At 38.0% G+C, this 24,424-nt stretch overlaps 1 protein-coding gene across 1 annotated transcript in view; it reads left to right on the top strand.

Moving 5' to 3' along the window:
* Positions 1-24,424, top strand: part of LOC149065010 (uncharacterized) — a 32,589-nt gene that overhangs the window by 4,174 nt on the left and 3,991 nt on the right. Inside the window, exons 2-5 of the mRNA XM_089254467.1 lie at positions 393-900; positions 2,624-2,700; positions 11,352-11,569; positions 11,659-11,982. Coding sequence (XP_089110593.1) covers positions 393-900; positions 2,624-2,700; positions 11,352-11,569; positions 11,659-11,982 — 1,127 coding nt within the window. The remainder of the gene's footprint in view (positions 1-392; positions 901-2,623; positions 2,701-11,351; positions 11,570-11,658; positions 11,983-24,424) is intronic.

The following is a 24,424-nucleotide window of genomic DNA, read 5'->3' as shown; positions in this document are numbered from 1 at the left end:
GAATCATATTTGACACAAGGCAGTGGCAACACCTTCTACATCAGAAAGTCTCCGCGCGAAGCTCGTGACGTCACTGAAGTCGTCCATTTCAATTATAGTCATTGAATATACTGCAAAAAAAGTAAAGATTTCGCATACGTCGGACTGCTGTATCCAATAGCTACAGGTAAAATGGACGACCTCAGTGACGTAAAAGCTTCGAGTGGAAGCTTTCTGCTATAGAAGATGTGTTGACAGTGGGGAAGTGGGGACCCTGTGAGAATATTGCCCTTCTTTTCAGAGTACAGGAATCCAACTCTAAAATAACCATTTTCGATTCAAGGGTACAGATGATCGAACGAAAACCCCCATTTTCACTTACATTCATGCTTTATTATCTTCATCCGATGCAGATGATCAAGATGGCACCTCCAGAATGGGCATTCCTCCCTGAGCTGTACGAGTCTCCCCCGGACGAGGATCTCATCTGCATGATATGCCTCCGAGTGCTGAACGAGCCAATCCTGACTCCTTGCAGACACGTCTTCTGCAGGGATTGCATTCTTCAGTGGCTGCACACCCGCGCATCGATTTGCCCCGTATGTCGCGCTCACACCTTCTTCGATATGCTGTGCCGAGCGCCTCACCTGATCGAGAACATCATCCAGAAGAAAACCATCCGGTGCCACAACAGGGATTCCGGATGCACCGAAACGTTCCAAGTGAACTCGGCGGAAGCTCACCAGAAGAAATGCAAGTACGAGATGGTTCCGTGTCCGAACCGCTGCAGCACAGAGTTGATGAGACGAAAGGATGTCGGGCTGCACCTGTCGACCCAGTGTCAAGGACCGTTGAACCTCTCCACTTTCGACGGTCCGTCTGCTTCTGCGACTGGTGCAGCAGGCTACTCTCCTTACAAGTGTGAGTCGACTAAAGTCTTATTTAAATTGTTATCTTGAACGTAATAACCATATTTCATTACTGAAACACACGCTCCAACTTCCCGGTTGAGCATTGTTCTTACTCCAATTATAATAACGGCGTATTTTCAAATTTGCCTATTTTCAAGGCGTGCCTACGGGGGGGGGGGCATAAGAACCTCTGGCTTCGTAAAGCTATGCGGTAATGTCTTTTTTCAAACTCTATTTAGATAGAAATATCGAATAGAAATAGGTGCATGGGAGAAGCTTTCACATTCAGGAACCCCACCGTGAACGAGTCCACATTTAAAGATTCTGGATGACATTGGGACGTCTCAACGTATGGGTACAGCCGGGCCAGGGGCATACCAAGTAGAGCCGGAAGGGGGGGGGAATTCTATGATAATGAGATATGGGACTATGATTTTCGAGAGTAAGTACATGTGAAGTGAAAGGTGTTTCCAGAGGGTAGGGGACCTCCGGAACACTACGAAGGGCTGATGATGCCGTAGATATGGCTTTGGACAGGTTTGTCTAAACAGCGGACAAACATTTCAGTTTGATGAGTGCCCGTTATTGGGAAGTGCAACTGTATTTAGAAGCTCAGGGGGAAAGTGAGCCTTCATGTAGGAAACTGAAGGAGGATAGTTTACATTTGCGAAGCTCATAGGAGGTGAGTAGATGGAGGAGTTCCCTACATTTATATCTGGGGGTTAGCTTTAGTGCCCGTTATCGGGAGGTGCAACTATATTTAGGAAGCTCTGGGGGAAAAATGAGACTTCGTGTAGAAAACTGAAGGAGGATAGTTTACATTTACGAAGCTCATAGGAGGTGAGTAGATGAGGGCAGCGTTACCTTATATTTAGATCGAGGAGGTAGCTTACCTGTATTCAGGAAGCTATGAAGAAAGCAATCGAAATTTACGAGGCTCGTGAGAGTCCTTACGTCACTCGTCCATATTTAAGCGGGAGGTGGGGTTGTTCACCTAAAATTGAGGGAGGCCTTACCTACATTTAGTAAGTTGTGAACAAAAAAGTCCATACTTGAATGTGCGATAAGTACACATTTACGAAGCTGATAGGAAGTAGATTGGGGGGTTCACCTACGATCGGACCGGATAGCGGGAAGGGAGGGCTTTCCCCATGGGGTTGCTCACCTATATTTAAGAGATTCTGAGAAAACCAATCGATATTTACGAAGCTAATGTAAAGTGAGTTCATATTTAAACCGGGAGGTGGTCTTACCTACATTCAGGCCGGGAAGGGGGGGCGGGTACCTGCATTTATTCAGCCGACAGGAAACGAGTCGTAATTACAGAGGTTTGGGGTGGAGAGTTCACATTTAAGTTGGGAGGTGTTGTGGGCAGTCCTTACTTATATTTAAGCCTTGTGGGGGAATAACCAAACCTACATTTAGGAAGCTCTTAAGAAAAACATCAATATCTAAAAATATGTCCACATTTAGGAAGGTCGAGTTAAGCGAGTCAAAACGAGGAGGTCGATCGTTGCAGATTTCGGGGGCTACAGGGAAGCCACTGCAGTAGCAATAAATTTTGCAAACTCTGATGTATACAGAATTCCGTTCTACGAAACACACAGCGACCTTCTCGCCAATCACCAAATATCTACATTACACGATAATTATATGAACCACCTTTTTTTTTTAATTTTCTACGCATTTGTTTTTGACGCCTCTTATGCATAGTTTTTCCTATCTCTTTTCAGATTCTCAGTTGGCCAGTGGTAATACTTCAATCGGTGCGTACTTTCCCCCCGCACCAGCAGCACCTGTGCAACTCTGGGTAAACAACCACAAAAATTAGTGACTGTTTTTTTGTTTTTTTAGTTAGATTTATAGCGTCTACCACATTTATAAAGCAAACTTTCATACTAGTGTGTGGTTTGCACCGAAAATTCATATCATAAATTCATATTTTATCTGCAATCAAAATGTAAATTAGTTCAACATTTTATTGGATAGGTGGCTCTGGTTGGGTCATCCAGGGGTTGGCTAGTGAACGAGACGCGTAGGCGGACGCCCCCCTGAAAATTACGTCATTAATTTAATTCCATAAATGGATTTGATACTAACTAAATAACATTGAATTAATTTTTTTAAACGAATTTAATAAATTAGAAAAGAAAAATTTTTTCGGAAGCATTGATATATAAAATAAGTCCCGTAAAATACGGGTCATATGGTCAAGGTTTGGCAGCACTTTTCATAGAGAGAGCTCTGTATTTTTCTTTCCTCTCTGGCCGCTTTCCGTCGCGTGTCGTATGAGATCAGCACCTCCTAGAGTTAGAAGGCCTCTGCACTAGGGTGGAACGAAAAAGGGTGTTTTTTCACTTTTTTTGGAAATTGATGTTGCCTTAGTATCCAAAAGATGCCTTTCACGATTTTAAGACGTTGTACCAAAATCTAGGAAAATATTTTAATATCTTGAGGTTCCTCACGGACCCTAAATGTCGAGCAAAAAGACTTTTCTAAGTGCACATTATAAAAATCTTTTTAAACATATTATGTATAAGGCTTATTATATATATATATATAATAAACTCTTTTTTTTTGGGGGGGGGAGACAAAACTATAACCATGTTCCAAATTATAAAAACAAAAAAAATAGTAGAATGCCTCTATTGCTTCCTCTGTTATCACACTGTTATTACATTTCACTTTTTTGCAAAATAGTCCGTTTTTTTTTTTCAAACGATGGAAGAGTACTCCTTGATTTTATTCTGGCTTGAATGAAGCCTTCGCGACTTTTGGTTGTTGATACAGCAAGAGATGCTTCAGTTACGAGTCGTACGCACCGTTCAACTGCTTGTGTGTGACACGGAAAATTCGGTATAGATGGAAAAGCACATTCAGATCATTTTTGGGGGTCCATTTCCTGATTTTTTATAATAGGTGTTTCAGTCACTCGCACTTGATCCCATGCACATAGTTCCGAATAATGCTTAGCGGAAAAGTTTATTTTCGGAACATGGAATGTACGGATTTCTGCTTCTGATAATCCTTCATTACTAATTTTCAGAATTCTCTTGATTCCCAGTTCTTTGCCCGTTCTATTTCCACAAGATATCTCTGATCTGCACTTAAAATCACTGTTGTCACTATCCATTATCGGAAGGTTATTAGAGATTGGTTTAAATTTCACAATAGGTAATCTTTCACAATTTTTCAAACTTTTTCCGATATCACCTTGAAGCCCGTGTGGACTGATGGAACATCCATCTAGATGCTTCAAAAGATGCCTTAGAGGTAACACATTGAAGTGAAAAAGACAAATAAGCCATTGCAAGGGTTGGCCTATTTCTTTGTCTATTAATCTGATAACACCATTTTTATAACCAGTATGGGTAACAGTTCCGTCGCATCCGATCGCCATCAATTCTTTCGTATCAAAATCTTACTTCAAAAAGTCTAGGGTTGATGACTTTATATCCCTTGCTCTACTGCTTCTTGGAGTTGTGTGACCGAGATAAATTGGCCCGGGTTCCTGCAATACGGTTACGTGTTCTTCAGATATGGCTCTTCTATGGAAAGAATCACCACCTTTGACATTAGCTAAGGTTTTGTCTTTTCGACCATCAAAATATATTCCTTGCACATTTGTTCTAGGAATTTTATCTTGCAAAAAGAACTCTCTGTGATGCTCTTTTACGCCTTATTTTCATCCAGTCTATTGTCATATTTCGCTTCTCCTTCGTCAATAACCCAACATCTTCCAGCACAGCATTCGCAATAATTGCAGCTGATCGATCAGACACACCAGTTCTATCACAAGCAAGAGCAACATTTGGTAATTTAGTTCTCATCTGAGAGGATGATGGTAGAACTTCAATAGCAAATGAAGTACTTGCTTCGGCACCGATTGATGGACCAGCTTCAGTACTGGTAGATGGAAATGCTAACTTCAGCGGTAAATTGTGTTTTGGCTCATATAGATCACTTTCCTCAGAATCGTAGGATATAGATGAGTTTTCAGTGGTTGATGAACTAGTTTCCGCCGTTTCTTCTTCTTAAGATGACTTCAAACGGGATACCATTTACATTTTCCTTGTTCATTATTTTCAATTTCTTGGTTGTTAGGACATCTACTCGACCAATGGCAATCTTGCGTGTACTTCTTTGATCTTGCAAGAAATCTCGCTCTAAATTTGGGACCTTTGCGTGCTGCAATGTCGAACAATTTCCGTGCTTCGCACTGAAAAGATTTCACGTTCAACTTGAAAGTTTGAGAATCTTTCCTTGCTTTCATATTTTTCTGAAGATTCTTGTATTTACAGTAAAAGTCTTGCAAAAATTTTGCATATCCATTGGTGGGAAACCGTAGGAATTGAAGAAGTTTTCCAAATATTTTCTATCTTTGGCACGATAATTTCAAGAATGTCTGCAATAGCTGGATCTTTTCTTGATTGTTGTGCCTTCATATTGCATTGAGTCGGCAAATAACAAAGCTTAACATCGCCATAGGTAGGCGAAACCCGAGAATCCAACTCTTTGGGATTTCCTAAAATGTCACAATAATAAAAGCTTCTGGTCATCATTTTGATTACTATACACCCTCTCAGTTAAGGGGTAAGATTGCAAATGAATACTGAAAACAAGGAAAAACATCGAGGTCAACGAATGAATCACGTGTTCAGGGGAATAGGAAAGCCTCCTTCGCGGTGTCATGTTACAGAATTCCACACGTGCGTAAAACTTCAGGGGCGATGAGGAACCTCAAGAAGTTTGAATTTTGGGGAAAAAAATTAGGAATGGCATTTCCTCACATAAAGGCATATTTTAAATTCTATTACAATGCCAATTTCGAAATTTTGTTTTTTCGTTCCACTCTACTCTGCACTGTCACTGTTTGCCATAAACGTCATTCAGACTACCTAGCAAGTTCGCCACATTTTGAAACACAGCATCTTATTTCGTTTCTTCTTATTTTGGCGCAGAATCTTCCTTATTGGCTCACAAATACCGCATAGTGATTGAATATGGGGCATAGATTTGCCATTTCTGAGCCCGATCATTTCTTTTTCTCACGACGATGATACTGGCACGCGCAGGGAATTATTTTTCCCTGAATATTCTGAGGGAAAATAGTGTATTTACTGACGTCACAAGCAGACTGCGGAGGCCTTCTATCTCTAGGAGGTGCTGATGAGCTACCCTTCGGTAGTATAAGAACCAGAGGAGGAAGAAAGAAAGGGGATGGTTAGTAGAGGTTATTATGCTCATTTTACAAATACAAATATACAAATACAACGCCACAACAGGCAAATTGCCCAACGAGGTGGCTGACTTAAGAACATCATGGATCCCCGAGCCATTTTTTTTGGAGGCCCTACCTACTACTACTACACCACACCCCCTTCCCGCGCCCACACCCCGCCGCCCCCGCGGAACCCCCCAACGAATCGGTACATGCGGGAATGTGCGTGTAAGTGTAGTGAAACCTGACGTGAAGTTTTGTTGTTTCTCTGTAATGCTTGTTATGTGTAGTGCTGCCATCTGCCACCAGTTTTTCTAACTATGAGTGAAGTTTAATGATTGAATGATTTATCGTTGTAGGACTGTTGCTCTCTGTGGCGAGACTTTTCAACGGGGAGATCGGCTCGCATTTGTGCCTTGAAGTTGGGAACCACAGAAAACCAACTTCAGCCGACCACCACTGTGGAGTTCGAACCCGGATCCTCGCATCGCGAGTCCGTCACTATAACCACTCGACCACCACAGCGGCAATATAAAAAAAGTTTTCCACATTTTGAACCACAGCATCCTATTTCGTTTATTCTTATTTTGGCGTAGAATCTTCCTGGTAGACTCACAAATACCTCATGGTGATTGGATGTGGGGCATAGAAATCCCCAATTCTGAGCAAGATCATTTCTTTTCCGCACAATGATGATACTGGCAAGAGCATATAGGGAATTTTTTTTCCCCTGAATATTCTGAGGGAAAATGGACTACTTGCTGATGCCTTCTATCTCTAGGAGGTGCTGCTCATCACCCCCACAGGTATATCAAATTTTTAGAATATTTTTGTAAGAAAAATTAAAATATCGAAAGAAAAATGACGGGAAGAACCCATATACATTATTCGTGTTCCAAGAGTTGGTATAGTTATTAAAATATAAAAATTAACTTTTTATATGATGCCGTGAACTCAAAAACCAAATTAGAAAGTTGTTTCACCTGTCTCTACTGGAGGCCAACAAGAAAAAAAAATTCAAGCTTCTATGTGTAATACATTCGAATCCCGTTGTAGCCAATACCGTTATAGCGGAAATCTCATTTTAACGAAAGCCCAGAGCATGTGAACGACCCAGTGAGTGACCATGAGTGATCAAGTGAGCTGGACAATTGCCCCAACATTTCACCTGCCCTGACCGAATGAGTGATCGAGTGAGTTAGACGTTTACTCTGTGACATTTTGCCTGCTGGGACCGTATGAATGATAGTCACTCATGTGGTCAATCACTCGGTCCCTCATACAGTTAATCACTCACTTGGCCACTGATACGGTCAATCACTCAGGCACTCCTATGTAAGATCACTCATACAATCAAATTTTGGGCACGCAAAAAAAGCACCGCGGGTACTCATGCTGCCATCTTTCTTTTAAATTTACTACCGTTTAAATCTGTTATATCTTCTACGTTAGAATATATTTGAATAAAAATATATATATATTTTTTAATTTTATCATAGAAATGTATACAAATGTATTTAAATTCGAGTATAATATCGGGTGTCTATACAGACTTTTTTGTAGGGTCCTGTTTTTGTGACAATTTCCCTTATTTTTGTAAAAAGGATCATTAATTTTGTGAAAAATAAGTAGTTTTACAGGAAGCGAAGTATAGATTTAGAAGTTAATCTACAAAAAAAAAAAAAAAATTTTTGGTTTCATTAATTTTTATCTAGTGAAGGCCCGTTTTTCAGGTCCAGAATTTTGTGAATGTGCCAGAAAATGGGCTCAAATTTTGTCAGAGTTCAAACCTGTGATATTGGAAGAAGAGTATGAATTTTCACAATTTGCAAAAAATTATTGCCGATGGCAACTGCCAAACTTAAATGACTCACTGCTCAAACTATTTACGTAAATGTTGCGTTGATAGAGCATCGTTATTTTTGTACTGCATAGGTATACAGATAATGTGAGAAATAATTTGATAAACAAAAATAAAAGTTTTCAATGCAGGTGCAATATTTTACTAATTGTAAATAGTACATGTACTCGATGCCGGAACTGGGGGGGGGGGGGGCAGAGAGGGCGATTGCCCCGGGTGGAAAAGTTTAGGGGTGGCAAGTTTTAGAAAGAAACAAAGAACACCATTACATAAAAATCGAACTTTATATTGGTGGGGGCGAGAAAATCAGGTTTGCCCTTGCGTCAAAAATCCTAGTTATGGCCCTGCATGTACTTGACTACATTTCATCACCGAAAGATGGCGGTATATTTTTGGAAATCTGTGTTCCCCCAAAATATCCGACTACTAGCCGTCATCTACAGGTGTCATCTCATTCTTTGGTTTGCTTTCAAGAAATAAAACTAGCGAGAACGATGTAGGATTTCTTCATCACGGACACCCTTTCACAATATCTGACGTCCCAAAGTGTCTCGCACTCTAGAAAATCACATAAAAAGCATGTTTTGTTGATGGGACAGCTGTTTTTAACGGTGATTTCATCCGCAAATCTATGTTATTGAAAACACCCTCGTATCGAGTAGAAATCAACTAATTATTCTTCCCCATTGCTAAATAGAATCCGAACTCATGACATGGTTTTTGATGCAAACCGCGAACTAGTAGGGCGATTTATTCAATGTTCATTAACAGTTTGAAATGTGTAGGGATTTTTGGATCACCCTGTATGTCGGGTGCTTGAAACATGACTACCATGGGTGCACAAATTTTCTGTTCTCCCAGTCGTATAAAAGCTTAATTTCTTCGTAGAGAGCCACGTAGAAAATAAATAACTTCATAGGAACGCGTAAAGGCTGCGTTACTTCTTCCAGGAAACGTGTAGAAATGAAATAACTTCATGGGTTACTATGAAGAAGTTAAACAGTTAAACAACTTAATCGACAAATCAGGGCTGAATTGATTTTTCTAGGACCGTGTAGCTGAATAACTTCTTCGAGGACACAGTCAAAGCTGAATAGCATCTTCTAGTATCTTTGCTTTTTCCTTCAAGTCATTCTTCCGCTTTTACGAGGCTTAGTTTGTCCTGGACTGGAGTATGCTGTAAGGTTTTGGAGATCATACCTACGGAGGGACATAGACTTGGTTGAAGGGGTGCAGAGAAGAGCTACGTGTGTCCTTGTAGGCAGACAGGGCTTGAGTTATGAAGAGAGACTTCATTTTTTTAATATGTTTACATTGGATGAATGCAGGTGTCGGGGTGATATGATCGAAGTTTTTTAAATTTTCAACAGAATGGATAGGTTGGACCATGAGTTATTCATACAACCGTCAATCAACTGCTTCGACAAGGGGACATCAATATCGATTAGTAAAGGACAACTCCAGGTTGTGGTGTCGCAGGCAACTTTTTATCCAATAGGGTTGTAAATAAATGGAATAGCTCACCTCCGGTGGTCTTGAATTCTAACACAATTCATACGTTCAAAAAAGAAGTATGATAGACATGGTGGAATAAATTGACAGGCTATCCATACTTATCAGGGAAACATTTATTTTCTGGATATAATGCTGAGGTGAACTCGGAAAGAAAAGTCTCCGCCGGGACACGAACCCAGGCCCTCTTACATTCAGGGCCCGGCGGAGACAAGATGACTTTTCTTTCCGAGTTCACCTCAGCATAATATCCAGAAAATAAATGTTTCCTTAATATCATGGGCTGAGAAAAAGCCATCTATTTCTCTCTATTCATACTTAGTTAAGACAAGCATGGCCTTTTTTATGGGCAGTGTATTATATAGCATAGCTGCCAACTTTTGAAAATGAAAATTTGGGGGATTTTCGCGCGGACCCGTATATTTATACTAAAACCACTCCCTAATAAATGCAAAAGGGATTTTTTCAAATAAAATAGGGATTTCCCACTCATAAAAGTTAAAGCGTAGGAAATAAAATCCCTACTCAAAAATTGAAGTCAAATAAAATAAGGATTTTACATACAATAAAATCCCTACGCAAAAAAAAAACAAGTGAAATTGGAGGCCAAAACTTCAATGGTGATGTAAAAAAAATATATATATATTGTGTTCAATCAGAAACGATATGGACAAACATTCTACGCGAATGACCCCAAAATCATCGGATGATGAAGGGAAAAAAGCATCAATTTTTGAAGAACAATGACTTTTTGTGACACTTGTTTGATGTTTTTTGATTTCACGTGGATGATGATGTCAGTCTTGGCTCATCATCACTCCACCATGGCCGATGCTTTCGTCTGTAACACAACTGTGCACAAAAAGAAAACGTCGGCCCTGTTCTGGAACGTTTGATGAAAGCAACAGTATTCATGTTTTGTTACCGCGCGTACGCAACTTCAACAAAATAGGAAGTTTTGACCACAGGCAGGGCAGTCTTAAAAGCATCATGGGCCCCCGGACCAACTGGTTTTTCTGAGGCCCTAGCTTGCAAATTATAGAAAATTTCAATCGGAGTCCCTCTTCTCCTTAGGCCCCCGGGCCGTGCCCGGGTGTGCCGATGCGTTAAGACGGCACTGACCACAGGTGCGTCACTATAATCTTCAATTATTATCCAGGACTAATGGCTGCTAAGCTATTTATTTCCCTGCACGATAAAACAAACAACTTTTCTTGTTACCATCAGAGGGTTTGTAAAACTTCCTTAAAAAGGAAATTTCCCACTATTCCCCCATTTACGACGTGTGACGTCATTTCGAAAGGGGAAAAAACAGAGTAGAAATTCCTTAGGGATTGTTTTCAGACGCGGGGATTCTTTTTAAATGAAGTAGGGAATTTTTACTGACAATAAGGGATTTTTTGTGATTTTCGTAAAAATTCGGGAGGTCAAGAAAATTCTGACCTCCCGAGGAGGAGTTCGGAAAATTCAGGAGACTTGGCAGCTATGATATAGTATTAATTATTAGTTTCTTTTTGTGATATATGGCTTTATATTGGGTTGCTGTATTTTTGCTATGTTGGACATCCATATTTTTTTTATGGGCATGTTCTTTCATCCACCTCGGTGGGAAATTCACCTATTGTGACATTTGTATTTGTATCGAAGCTGAATAATATCATATACAAACAAAATTTCGTATACAGATGATTGGTTTCTGTTTTTAAATTAATTCGCGGATTCTTATTTGTCGGATAAGTATTTCGAATGGGCCTAGGGATCGAAGTTTGTATCCCCACCCATGATCTAAAACGAAGTCATCTCAATGAGAAATAACCAGCCAGAGATAATTTTTATAGAATCTAAATGCTTTCAACTTCCTTTCCAGAGTCACGAACATCCGTCGTTTTTTCCTACGTTGAGTCCCAGGTACTCATATTTGGCCACTACTGGTGCCTCCGATATTCCTGGAGATCAGCAAGGTCCGTTCGATAATTCCAACATGAACCTGGCTGTGCCTCGTTGGAGGATGGGTGAGAATCCCATTGTAGTCCCTGCTAGAATCTCTCCTATTGTGAATCCCAGCAACGGAGGCAGATCCACCAGGTATATTTCACTTTGATTCCTTCTGATGTGACGCGGATCTCTCACATCCTGATCACTTGAAATGAAAATCACTTTTTCTTTTTTCCCAGAATTGACTATTTTCGTGCTTACGCTGACGCCGACTCCAGCGCTACTGTAGCTGCAATCAGCAACTATCAGCAAACTTTGAATAAGTTCGTCCGCATCCCAGCTGCATCCTCGCGTCGGTGCGCAACATGCTCTCGTTATTGTGCTGCTACGGCTGCAAGTTCCACGTCAGCCGCACCAGCTTCATCCTCTACTAGACCAGCAGCAAGAGCCGATGGCAATCCTGGAAACCTTGTGTCAACAACTACCGTAGATAACCGGGAAGATGAGTCCTCCGATTTGACGAGCAACCAGCAGAGCAGTCATGACGGTCAGGATTCTGCTAGGTGAGCCGCCTGAAAAACCACGAATTCTATTTCGAGATCTTCTTCTTTTAATATAAACGCGTTTTACCTTCAAACTCCAGTAGAGTGGCATAGACAGCTGAAGTTGGTTTTCTGTGGTTTTCCCACACTTCCAGATGGTAATGCTAGCCGGCTTTTCTTCAGAATAACTCGCCACAGCTTGCATAACACACCCGTAAGACTTGATTCCCCGCGAGAGGATATTCACTCGATTTGCAAGTTTTATATTTGGAAGCAGGCCCGTCATTTGGGAGGGGGTGGGGGGGTGTTGGTTTTAGAATATATATGTGTGTGTGTGTGTCACATTCACACATTTTGATAATTGACGTGAAGTAGGTTGAAGCAAAAGACCAGCGATATCAGGAGCAGCAGGCGGTGGTTGACTTTATTTCATGGTGACTGTAGTAAAAGGGAATTACATAACGTACATATCTCGATAAAGGATAGATGTGAAAATGTAGGCGTACGAGAGGCAGGTGGATTAACTAATTGTGATTGGCTAAAAAGGGCAGCTGCAGCTTGGAGAGGTATGCATCGGAAAGGAACAGACAGTGGGGACAAGGTCGTCGAACACCTGCTCCAAGTAGTGCCGTCTTAACGCATGGGCCCACCCAGGTACGGCCCGGGGGCCTGAAGAGAAGAGGGCCCTCACAAAAATCATATCCCGTTGAAATTTTCTAGGATTTACCAGGTACGGCCTACTAAAAACCACTTGGCCCGGGGTGCCCATGATACGCTTACGACGGCCCTAGCTCGGAGACAAATAGCCAAGAACAAAGGACAATTTCAAATGTGATATATTAAATTTAAGAATATAATCACATATACCCCCCTCTCAAGATCAGAGTTCGGGAGCCGGCGTACCCAAACGCAGAGCTTGAGAGTATGGAAGTAGGAAACATATTAACCTTGAGAATTTGAAGTGTTTAAAATTCGAGTTTGGTCAGGTGTGTGCAAAATACAATAATATTATACTAAAAACAATATCATACATTCAAAATAAGCTCTGATTGAATAATATACATATTCAAAAATAATGAATTTAATCATATATCTTTGCCCATAGTGTTTTTGGGAAAATCCAAACAATACTCCACTTGGATAAAAATACTTCTGTAATCAATTATACACAAAATGTAATAATACGTCAAAAATCAATGTGAACATCATACATCAAAAATATAAACAATATCACTTATGACTACTCATCTCACATAAGTGAATCCGTTTGTAATGTGTAAAAGTTTAGAGAATCAAAATCTCTCCACTGAGGAGATAAACATGATGATATGTTACTCTATTCATGGGATAATTTGAGATTACATGAGGCAAAAAGTATCTCAACTTACTGGAATGTACAATTTCAGATGACTTTTTAGTAAAAGAGCGTTTGGACGATTAATTTCAAAATTCACATCAGATACTTTTTTTACTATAGAGTATGGACCTGAAAAGGGTGAGGAAAGCTTACGAGTATTAGGATACTGGCAGGGGCGTAGCCAGAAATTTTGTTCGGAGGGTAACCACTTCCATTTCGGGGGGGGCAAAGTGATAGAACAATAGATTTGGCCATCTTTTTACCTTTTTCCGCTCATTTTCTCACATTTCGGGGGACCTGACCTCCCAAGTCGTCGTCCCTTCCGCTACGCCCTTGGATACTGGAACTCGCTTATATTTCACAATTTCGCGGGGTTGAAAAGGGACAGGTTGAAAACGAGCATCATATCTTTTTCGTTTTTCTTATGAAACTCCACAGTTCTAGCTATGGCTAATTTCCTAGCTTCCTCTAATACAAATACAACGCCACAACAGGCAAAATGCCCAACGAGGTGGCTGATAAAAAGATGCCCATAAAAATATGGATGTCATATGTTTCAAAAATACAGCAACCCCATTAAAAATGCAATTAACACAAATTATAAACAATATATACACATGATAAAATATTATACAATGCCCATAAAGAATACTTATGGTTGTCTTATTCTAAGAATGGATAGAGCTTCTCGATTTACCCCAACATGTTTATCGTATTTCTTTTTAAACGTGTCAATTGTGTTACAATTTACTACCTCCGGGGGTAAGCTATTCCATTTATTAACAACCCTATTAGAGAAAAATTCCCTGCGACACCATAACCTTTCATTGTCCCTCACCAATCGATACTGGTGTCCCCTTGTAAAAGCAGTTGATTGGCGGTGTACTAAAAGTTCATGGTCCATCCTATCCATCCCATTGAAAATTTTGAACACTTCGATCATATCTCCTCGACACCTGCGTTCATCCAATGTAAACATATTCAAAAAATGAAGTCTCTCTTCATAACTCAAGCCCTGTGTGCCAATAAGGACACGCGTAGCTCTTCTCTGCACCCCTTTAATCAAGTCTATGTCCCTCTGTAGGTATGGTCTCCAAAACCTTACAGCATACTCCAGTCCAGGACGAACTAAGCCTCGAAAAAGCGGAAGAATGACTTTAGGAGAACGCGAAGAGACCTTTTTGAAAATGATACCAAGCATTCTATTCGCTTTTTTGACAACCGCTGAACAATGTTCAGAAAACTTAAGTCGCTCGTCAATGAGAATTCCCAAATCGGTGACTCTAGTTACATCCGGGATAGTGACACCATTCAACTCGTAAGATAACCATGGGTTGTTCGAACCAAAATGAGCGACCATGCACTTATCTACGCTAAACGTCATCCCCCATTCATTTGCCCATGCTGCAATCTTGTTTAAGTTGGTCTGGAGCAACTCCCTATCGCTTTCATTCCCGATTACCCCCATTAGCTTCACATCATCTGCGAATTTGCTAGTAATTCCATCGATACCCTGATCGAGTTTGTCGATAAAAAGTGAAAAAAGTATGGGGCCTAGGACGCTTCCCTGAGGAACTCCACTTGTGACGTCTGTCCAACCAGAGAATTCCCCGTTCAACATAACTCGTTGCGACCTATCTCTTAACCACGATTCTATCCAATTCAGCAAGTTGCCCCCTATTCCAATCTCGTGTAAACGCTTCAAGAGTTTGCCATGTTGGACCCGATCGAATGCCTTCTGGAAATCAAGGTAAACAACGTCGGATATAACTAGGGGCGGATATAGCTCTCTATTCCCTAATGGAGGATCATAGGGGACTATTCCATATAGCAGGTAAGCTGGAGAAAATTGAGTAACCGAATGTGGAGTGTTATTGTACTCTTGGGTGACTTGATCAAGATATCTCGTCCAAGGGTAGTTTGAAGCTGAAGTGTTTACTTTGCATTTGAGACGATTTACTAAGGATTGATTTACCGCAATTTGTCAGTGGATGATAAGCTGATGTTAATAGTTGTTTCACGTTATGATGTCGTAAAAATTTCTTGAATCTTTTTGAGGTGAAAGCACCATTTCGATCAATGAGTATATTTTTTGGCACTTGTACCTGAAATATTTGGTTCAAGCAGTTTATGTAGGTATCTGTATTTTCTTTTTCTTTTTTTTTTTTGAAGTAAGTAAAGGTCCAAATATATCTAGATAGCGATATGCAAATATCTCTTTGTGGAATTATAGTGGCCAAAACCTCCAATTGTGTCAATGGAGACAATGTCAAAGCTGAGGGTACTGAAGCTAATAAACCAAATCTTTTCTGATGACATTTCTTGTTGAGCTGACATGTTTCACAATGTTTTACAAAATTTTGAACGTCAATAGTTATATTAGGCCAATAGTAGATGGGGCTGATTAAATTTAACGTTTTCTGAACGTCTAGATGACCGAATTGTTCATGCGCATTTTCAAAAATGGTTTTTCTTAATGAAAAGGGGACTAAAATTTTATTGAAACCCTCTCTCTTACAAATTATTACATCATTGATGTTATGATATTTTTTATTATCGACATTATTCAGCTTCTATTGGGTCTTGATTACTTCCAAATTCAGAAGGTGCTTGGCCTCTTTTACAAAATGACAAACTGAATTGCGAGATAACATGTCAGCTTCGATGTTGGTGGTGCCTGGTTTATATTTAATGGTACAATCATACATGCTGAATTTAAATGACCATCTAAAGATTATTTCCGTTAAATGCTTAACCTTTTTAAGCCAAACCAAGCCATGTAAATAGTGATGTAATTTATCTAAAGCATCAACAATAGCTAAACATTTCAATTCTGTGATGGCATAATTTCTTTCATAGTCTTTAAGTGTTCTAGAATGAAATGCAATTGGATATAGATTGCCATCGGGGGTTTCTTGTTTTAGTACAGCACCAACAGCATCTTGAGAAGCGTTAACAATTAAATGGCATGGAAACCTAAGGTTATACAAGGTCAATATAGGTTTAGAAACTAATGCTAGCTTAAATTTTTCAAAACTTTTTTGACATTCAGGAGTCCAATTCCAAACCTGATCTTTTTTTGACATTTTATTTAAGGGAGATATGATCTTTGCATAGTTTGGAATAAATTTATGATATACATTAATAGTTCCGAGAAACCTCTAAAGAACTTTCACATTTGTGGGGCCTGAAGTTTTTGGATTGCAATAATGTTTGCATCGTTAAGTGATATTTTACCGCCATGAATATGGCATATTAAAAAGTCAATATTGGCCTGTGCGAAAATACATTTTGATATTTTTCATTTTAAATTTGTTCCTCCTCACAAATTTTGAATAGAATTTTAAGGTGCCTCAAATGTTCTTCTACTGAGGAAGAAAATATGATTATGTCATCAAAGTAATTTATGGCAAAATTAATTTTATGTTTAGCCAAAATTCTTCGAATGATGCGTTGAAAAATCCTAGGTTCATTCTTCCATCCAAAAGGTAATCTACACCACTCATATAGGCCTGAATTTGTAGTGAATGCCAATTTTTTAGTATCATCAGGGTGTCTTGAAAATGTGCCAGTAACCCAATGCTAAATCCAAAGTGGAGAATATCTTTGCAAAGCTCAATTTGTCGAGCAAGGAATCAATTCGAGGCAGAGGTTAAGCATCTGATTTTGTTATTTCGTTTAACTTTCTGAAGTCGACACAAAAACGCGTTTTACCTTCTCCAGGTTTGTATGCTAATGTGACAAGTGCAGAATATGGGCTACAGCTTTCTTTTATAATATTGTGTTTTAGAAGCTCAGTTATCTGAGAAAATTGATATCTTTCTCATCTAGTATAGATACTCTATATCATAGTTTCCCAACCGTTTTTGTCTTATCGCCCCCTTCTTTAGAAATTTTTATCTCCCATCGCCCCCTCCAACGCAATCTAACCCACAGGATCCTATGTTATACTTGTAGCTTCTACCGCCCCCCTGGAACATTGCATCGCCCACGTTGGGAATCACTGCTCTATATGGTCGTAGTGAGACTGGAATGCCAGAGGTCATGAACACTCGCTGGGGTTCCATTCTCAAGCAACCAACATCATATTTATTTCGGGAAAATATATGATTATAGTTATACAATAGTTTTTCCAACTTCGATTCATTATTGCACATATTTTATACTTCATTCGAATACAATTCCTGATTAATATGCAATGATGTAACCTCATCTCCAACTGGTTTCGTAAAGAGTTCTCTTTTGTTAGTTTCCTGTTGGCACAGTTTATGACTGTTTTGAAATCATGGAGATGAGAAAGTCCAAGAATACCATATGGGAAATTATTATTAATCACATAAAATTTGACGTGTTTCGTTATCTCACCAATAGTTATAGTCAGAGTAATTTTATTTATCAATGAAATGGTACCATCAGTTTGGCTAACGACTACAGGTGAGCAATTTTCAAGTTCGTCTCGTAGATTAATCAATAATATTGAAGATAGTGTCAATAATATTCATTGAGATTAGTGATACCGTAGATCCGGAATCCGCTATAATTAGGAAAGATTTGTTGTAGTTAGTATGCGCGCAATTGAAAAAGTCAACTAGAGCTTTCAGGTCTTGGGACAATTGGTTCGATGACCTGGCCAGGGGCAAGAACCATCCCTTGATCTGAAATACTCTGCTGTAGGACGTAGTTCGGGTTGAAATGGCATGTGCGTGCTCAGTGAAACGCATTTATAATGCCATGATTTTGAAAAAACCTACATGGGCTGGTAGGAAGTCCGTTCATTTGTGTCGCAAAATGGCTTGAGGACCCTGGGGGTAAGGTGGTCAAGAACGTGGTGTCCATTGTCTGAAAGATTGTTGAAATTGAGGTAGAAAATTTTTGAATTCCTCTGGGTTGATAGGTTTGTCTGATTTGGGGTCGTACAATAAAAGAGGTATCAGCTACTCTTTGTTGTTGTTGTTGAGGTGGATCCTGAATGCTCAATTTGGAGGCATTTACAAGCCACTCGTGTGTACTGTAGGGGGTGTTATGACTAGAAATGGCCTTTATTTTTTTGGTAGCCCGCCAGTTAATCTAGAAATAATCAAGCTGTCCGTAAGTTGTAACTTTCTTGTCGACCTTTTTCTGGAAGTATTCTTTCAGATTAGCCATTGTACAAGAATTAAAATCAGTGAACGTCACTGTTTCTGGGGACATGAACTTCTCAATGAAAATATTTTTCAAGGAGGAATAGTCACTGATCTCGAGGCAATTATTCACATAAACCCCGTAAGTGCCTCATTTTTCAAATACTGCTGAAATTTCTCCACTCTGTCCTTCCTGTACTAGGATTGAATTGAATTTTAGTCGAATTTTGGACTGCGAGGTGGCATCATTCCAATGAGTGGAAATATTTCTAACTGTTTAGGTACAGTCTCCGGGTCGGACTGCTTTCGCTTACCTCTTGGCTTTTTTTTAATATATGAAAAATTCTCAAAAAATATATTTAGTATTATGCATAATGCTAGTACACACACCAAGTGAACATATCTGTATTTACACCCATTGGCGTACGCAAAGGGGGGTTTGGGGTTCAAACCTCCCCTCTTGAGCCAAGATTATAGTGTTATTTTAAGGAAAAAACGTATAACCCTCAGAAGGGAAAAAAAATCTGAAATTACCACCCCCCTCGAGAAAATTCTGCGAACGCCTATGTTTACGCCTCTCGCCCTTGCCTCCATCTTTTCATGTTTCATTTAATCTTTCTTCATGTCGTGGCAACGTTATGGAAAGTTCTTTTACGAACTGCACATTTGTAGACCGACATTTCGGAATGGCAGATGATGAGCATAGGCACACGCACACACGAAATGGGGAGGGGGTTTCAAAAAATAAATAAATAAATAAAATAAATCAAATGTCAAAACAAAACTTTCACATAATTTGTAGTGTTTTTGGCAACAGCAAGGAGTGCAATTTTATGAAATACACATTGCATGATTTTCAGGTAAGTATATGCAAATATAAATCAATATAATGTTGCAATGCTTAAGATCAAATAGATTCATAATTTAACTGATTGAGGAGCATAGGCAAATCAAAAGAAACTCTCGATGTCATTGATTGAAAAAAGATATTGCTTCATGTGTCTTTTGAAAGGTAATAAGTTAGTAATGTTAAGGATAGCAGGTGGTAAAGAGTTGCAAAATTTCGGGATGAGGTAAGTAAAATGCTTCTTCAGAGGAGTTTTGTGGATAAGTGGTAGAGAGAGTATATATTAGCGGGCACAGCCATGTGCTTTAGATGTGCAGTTAATGTACATGGTTTTTTTTTTGTTTTTTTTTTTTTAATATATATAAATCAAATTTATTGTTATCATATAACAGTACAAAAAGAAAAAATTTACCAAGGAGTCAATCAAAAAATGACCCATTCTGGTAAATGCTAGTAAAGATTAGTATGGAAAACAGAATAGTCAACTAAAAAAAAAAAAAATCAAAATTATTCAAATTAAAATAAAAGTTAATGGCAACAGAGGAGTGCAATTTAAATCATTGATCATTTTTGTCGCACCACGGTCATTTTCTGCACACGAGGGCTAATTAGACCGGGACCTACAATTTATTGCCGATTCCGAACGGCAGGCTTGTTTTTCATACTCATCGAGAGGTTGGTGCGCTAACCCCTCGATGGGGGACTCCCTGCGGTAGCAATTTTTGCTGCGGTCAAGTCGCCGTTTTTTGTTGTACCCCTGTGTCAGGAAAGTTTTTCTGACAAGGACGAACTGGGTATCGAACTCGCGACACCTCTAAACATCCTTTGGTACTTTAGGCGAGCATCTTATCGACCGGGCTACCGCGCCCTGCAATTTAAAAACAGTTCTACATGCTGCAACTAAAAATATAATTTTTTTTAGATGTTGGAGTGAAAGCAAAAACGACTAGATGCAGCATGTAGTTAAATTAAACTGTTACGTTATTTAAGGATTATATGAGCAAGTGAAAAAAAAACATTAAAACAAATTTTCTATACCATCTAGTGAGAATATGTATTGCTTGACACACTTTTTAAAGGATGATAAATTAGTATTGTGAGTGATTTCTGGTGGTAATGTATTGTAGAATTTTGGGATAAGGTAAGTAAAATGTTTCTTCAACAGTGTTTTATGAGGCAGCGGAAGTGAATACATATTATTTAATCGATTTGAAGATCGAGATGTATTTAAAGGCAAGGAGAAATGACCTTTGAATAGGAGGAGAATAGATTTATAGAAATATAATTGACGTAATGTAAGTATTCCAAGATGTTGATGAAGTTGTATTGATGGTGTAGTAAAGTTATTTGTGATGATTCTAATTATTCTCTTATGGAGGCTGATTATAGGGTAAAGGGTTGAAAGGTAGTCAGAACCCCAGACAGTTAGACCATATAGTAGGAGTGAATGAAGCAAGGAATAATAAAGGGTTAATAAAAACGACTGATTCAAGTAGGATTTGAGATAGTAAAATTTATAAATTGCTAGTCGTAGTCTTTTTTGCAAGTATTTGATATGACTCTTCCATTTAAGATTGTGATCAATATATACTCCAAGGTATTTAATTGTAGTAACTTGTTCGAGACATGAACAATTACAATCAGAATTAATAGTACAATTGCAATTATGGAAAATTAAATTAGGGTGAAAGTGAGTGTTAGATTGGGAAGAGAAATTTATAAACTTAGTTTCTGATGTATTTATCTGAAGGTCGTTAGCAACAAACCACTTTCGGATTTTAATTAAATCAGTATTGATTAGGTTAGTAAGAGATTGAAAATCATCAGATGAGTAAAGTAATACTGTGTCATCGGCGAAAGTTATGATATTGCCATTTATGTTTAAATTACATAAATCATTTATGAATATTAAAAATAATAATGGTCCCAATACAGATCCCTGAGGGACGCCTTTCACTATTTCCAATGGGGTGCTAAGGCTATTGTGAATTTTGACTGATTGTGTTCTATGAGTTAAAAAAGAAGCAATTAGATTCAGAGTATTACCTCTGATTCCGATATATGACAACTTATTGAGTAATATATGATGATTCACGCTATCAAATGCTTTTCTTATATCAAGAAATATTGCAATGGTTTTTTTAGATTTATCAATATTTTCAGCGATAAATTTAGTAAATGTTAGTAGAGCAGTTTCTGTGTTTTTATTAGGAAGGAATCCAAACTGGTTGTTAGAAAAGAAACTGAAATGTGATAAGAAAGAAAAAATTCTATTTTTGATAATTGTTTCAAATATTTTTGAGATAGAGGGTAGAACTGAGATTGGTCTGAAGTTGTTAAAATCATTGGGATCTCCAGATTTATAAATAGGTGTTACGATAGCTGATTTTAAAGAACTCGAGAATATACCATTAGCCATACATATATTTATTAAATCTGAGAGAGTATTCAAAATATTATATGGTAGAATTTTCAAGACCTTGGTATTGATTGTTTCTGCAAAGGATCCAGAAGTGGGTAATTTTTTAATAATTGTCAAGATTTCATCAGCAGTTGTTGGAAAAAGGTATATTGAGTGAGAATTCGATTTCATGTATTGCTTAAAATCTTCATTTATGTTGATATTGAGTGTGGAAATATTAACAAAATGGGAATTAAAGTTTTGAGCCAGAGAAATAGGATCAGAATCGGAGGAAAACAGTTTATTATGACCATCAGTTTTTTTAATTATATCATCAATGAATCTCCAGCGTTTTGTGGGAGTGTTACATTTTGAAAATTGGTAGGAAAAATATTCAAGTTTAGCAGATTTTATTTTGGATTTGACCAGCTTTACAACATTTTTATAGGCTATATTTAATGGGATATCGAATGGAAATTTTCGTGTTTTATAATACAGTTTTTGCTTAATTTTTGTCAGGTGTCGTAATTCATGAGTGATCCAAGGATTCAGCTGCGATCTATTGTTTTTACAATTGATATATCTAGCGTGATTGTGTACTATTGTTTCAAGTTTAAGTAAAAATTCTTCAAAATTATTAGAAGGGTCAATATTATTGAATGAAAAATTGTAATTTTGAAGAAAAATATGAAGTTTCCGATAATCAAGTTTTTTAAACTGACGGTTAGTTAGTTTTGATCTGATAGTTGAAGTGGATATACTAAAACATAGCTTACAAATTATTGCATAATGATCTGTCAAATCAGAGAAAAAAATAGAAGAATATATATCAGAAATATCAGATGAATTCCGTATGAATATGTGATCAAGACATGTGTTTGATCGAGGTCTAGTTATGCCTTCGATATATGGCTGAAATCCTTTACTACACAATAAGTTTAAGTATTCAGTAGTAATATTAGAGTTAGAGTCAAGAAGGTCAATATTGATATCACCAATAATTAGAACATTTATACATTTGATTCGATCAATAGTAGTTTTCAATTCGTTAATGAAATCGGTAGATAGAAATGAATGAGATCGATAAACAGATAAAATAATAAAACTTCAAAGATTGGTGAAACAATACAACAATCTCAGCTGTTTGCATGGTGATTGAAGTTAAATGTTTTAGGCTTAGGAAATCGTTAACATATACCAGTATACCACCCGAATTATTATATTGTCTGCAACAATGAAATATTTCGAATCCGGGAATATTGAAAAAGTTTATTTCGTTGTCAAAAATCCAGACTTCTGAGAGGACTAAAATATGTATGTTTTGAATATTGGTACCTAAAGTTGTTAGCAGTTGATTAAAATTCGATCTAACACTGCGTATATTTATATGGAAAACGTTGAATGAGGAAAATGTAAAGTTAGTATTATTTAAATTTGAATTGCTGGTAGAGAAGTATGTTTTCAGTTCATCCAGGGTGTTCAGGTCAGTGTAGTTTAGATTGGGATTAATAATTAATAAACATTATTTAAGTCATTTACATGAGTAATACTGAACACCCTGGAATCATCGTATTGACGCAAAAATACCTTACCATCTCTGATCCAGCAGTGATTGAAATTCCTCTGTTGCTTGAATTGTTTACAGTGATAATAAACGTTTTTCATATATGGACATAAGTGGCAATTAAAATATACAGGCACCGATTTAAGTCTGTTATCAATTGATGACGCTAACAATTTCTTTGTTTTTGTTTCTTTTAAAAATTTGTCTCTGCTGGATTTCCCATCAAACTGGACAATTATGGGCTTAATTTTGTCCTTTATCTTCGTTGGGACGCGGTGAATGGCTGTGATGGTATTTGACATCTCGGGATCTATTAGAGAAACAATAGTCATTTTCAAATTGTCGATATTTTCCTCTGGTGTCTCTGGCAATCCTTGTATTTCGATGTTGCATCTTCTTGAGTATTGTTGCAGACCACCAATTTCACTTTGTAGTTTTGTGATTTCGGTTTTCAAAACTGAGTTTTCGGATATTATTTCCTGGTGTTTGCTTTGGAGGTCAGCTATTTGAATTTGATATTGATGGTTCTGTTCTGTCAGTGTTAGGAACTGAGTAGAAATGTACGATTTCAGTGCCGTAATTTGGTTTTCGAAAGACTTGTTGATTATGTCAACTATTTGTTTTAGATCGGATGGTAAGTTTTGTAAATACTGTTCATCGCTAGATGGCAAGGCCATTTGGGTATTCACTGAAATTGAGCAATCTGTGTTTTCAGTCACTGTTGGCGGTTGGATGAGCGGAATTGATGATGTAGAGACTAAGGAGTTATTGTTCAATCTAATTGAGAAACGGGAACTGTTCAGAGGTAAAGCAAATTGTCGTTTAAAAATAATTATAGTAGATTTGTAGAAATAAAGCTGACGTAGGGGAAGGATTCCAAGACTGTGAAAAAGTTGTTTTGAAGGAGTCAAATAGTCACTTGTGATAAGTCTTATTGCTCTTTTTTGGAGTTTCATTATTGGTGTAAGATTTGAAATGAAGTCGCCACCCCAGATAGCTAAACACTAACAGAAGGGAGTGAAATAATGAGTAATAAAGTGTTAACATGAACGAGTGATCCATATATGGTTTTAGGTAATATAGTTTGTAAATTACATAGCAAAGTTTACTTTGCAGATATTTTACATGAGTTTTAAATCTGAGGTTATGATCAATATGAATACCTAAGTATTTA

Source organism: Pholcus phalangioides, unplaced genomic scaffold (assembly GCF_987345545.1).
Source record: "Pholcus phalangioides strain wild (caught in Gottingen) unplaced genomic scaffold, Ppha-v1.0 ptg000041l_1, whole genome shotgun sequence".
Lineage (NCBI taxonomy): Eukaryota > Metazoa > Arthropoda > Arachnida > Araneae > Pholcidae > Pholcus > Pholcus phalangioides.
Note: the sequence above shows the minus strand (reverse complement) of the source record. Positions and strands in the feature narration are given on the sequence as shown.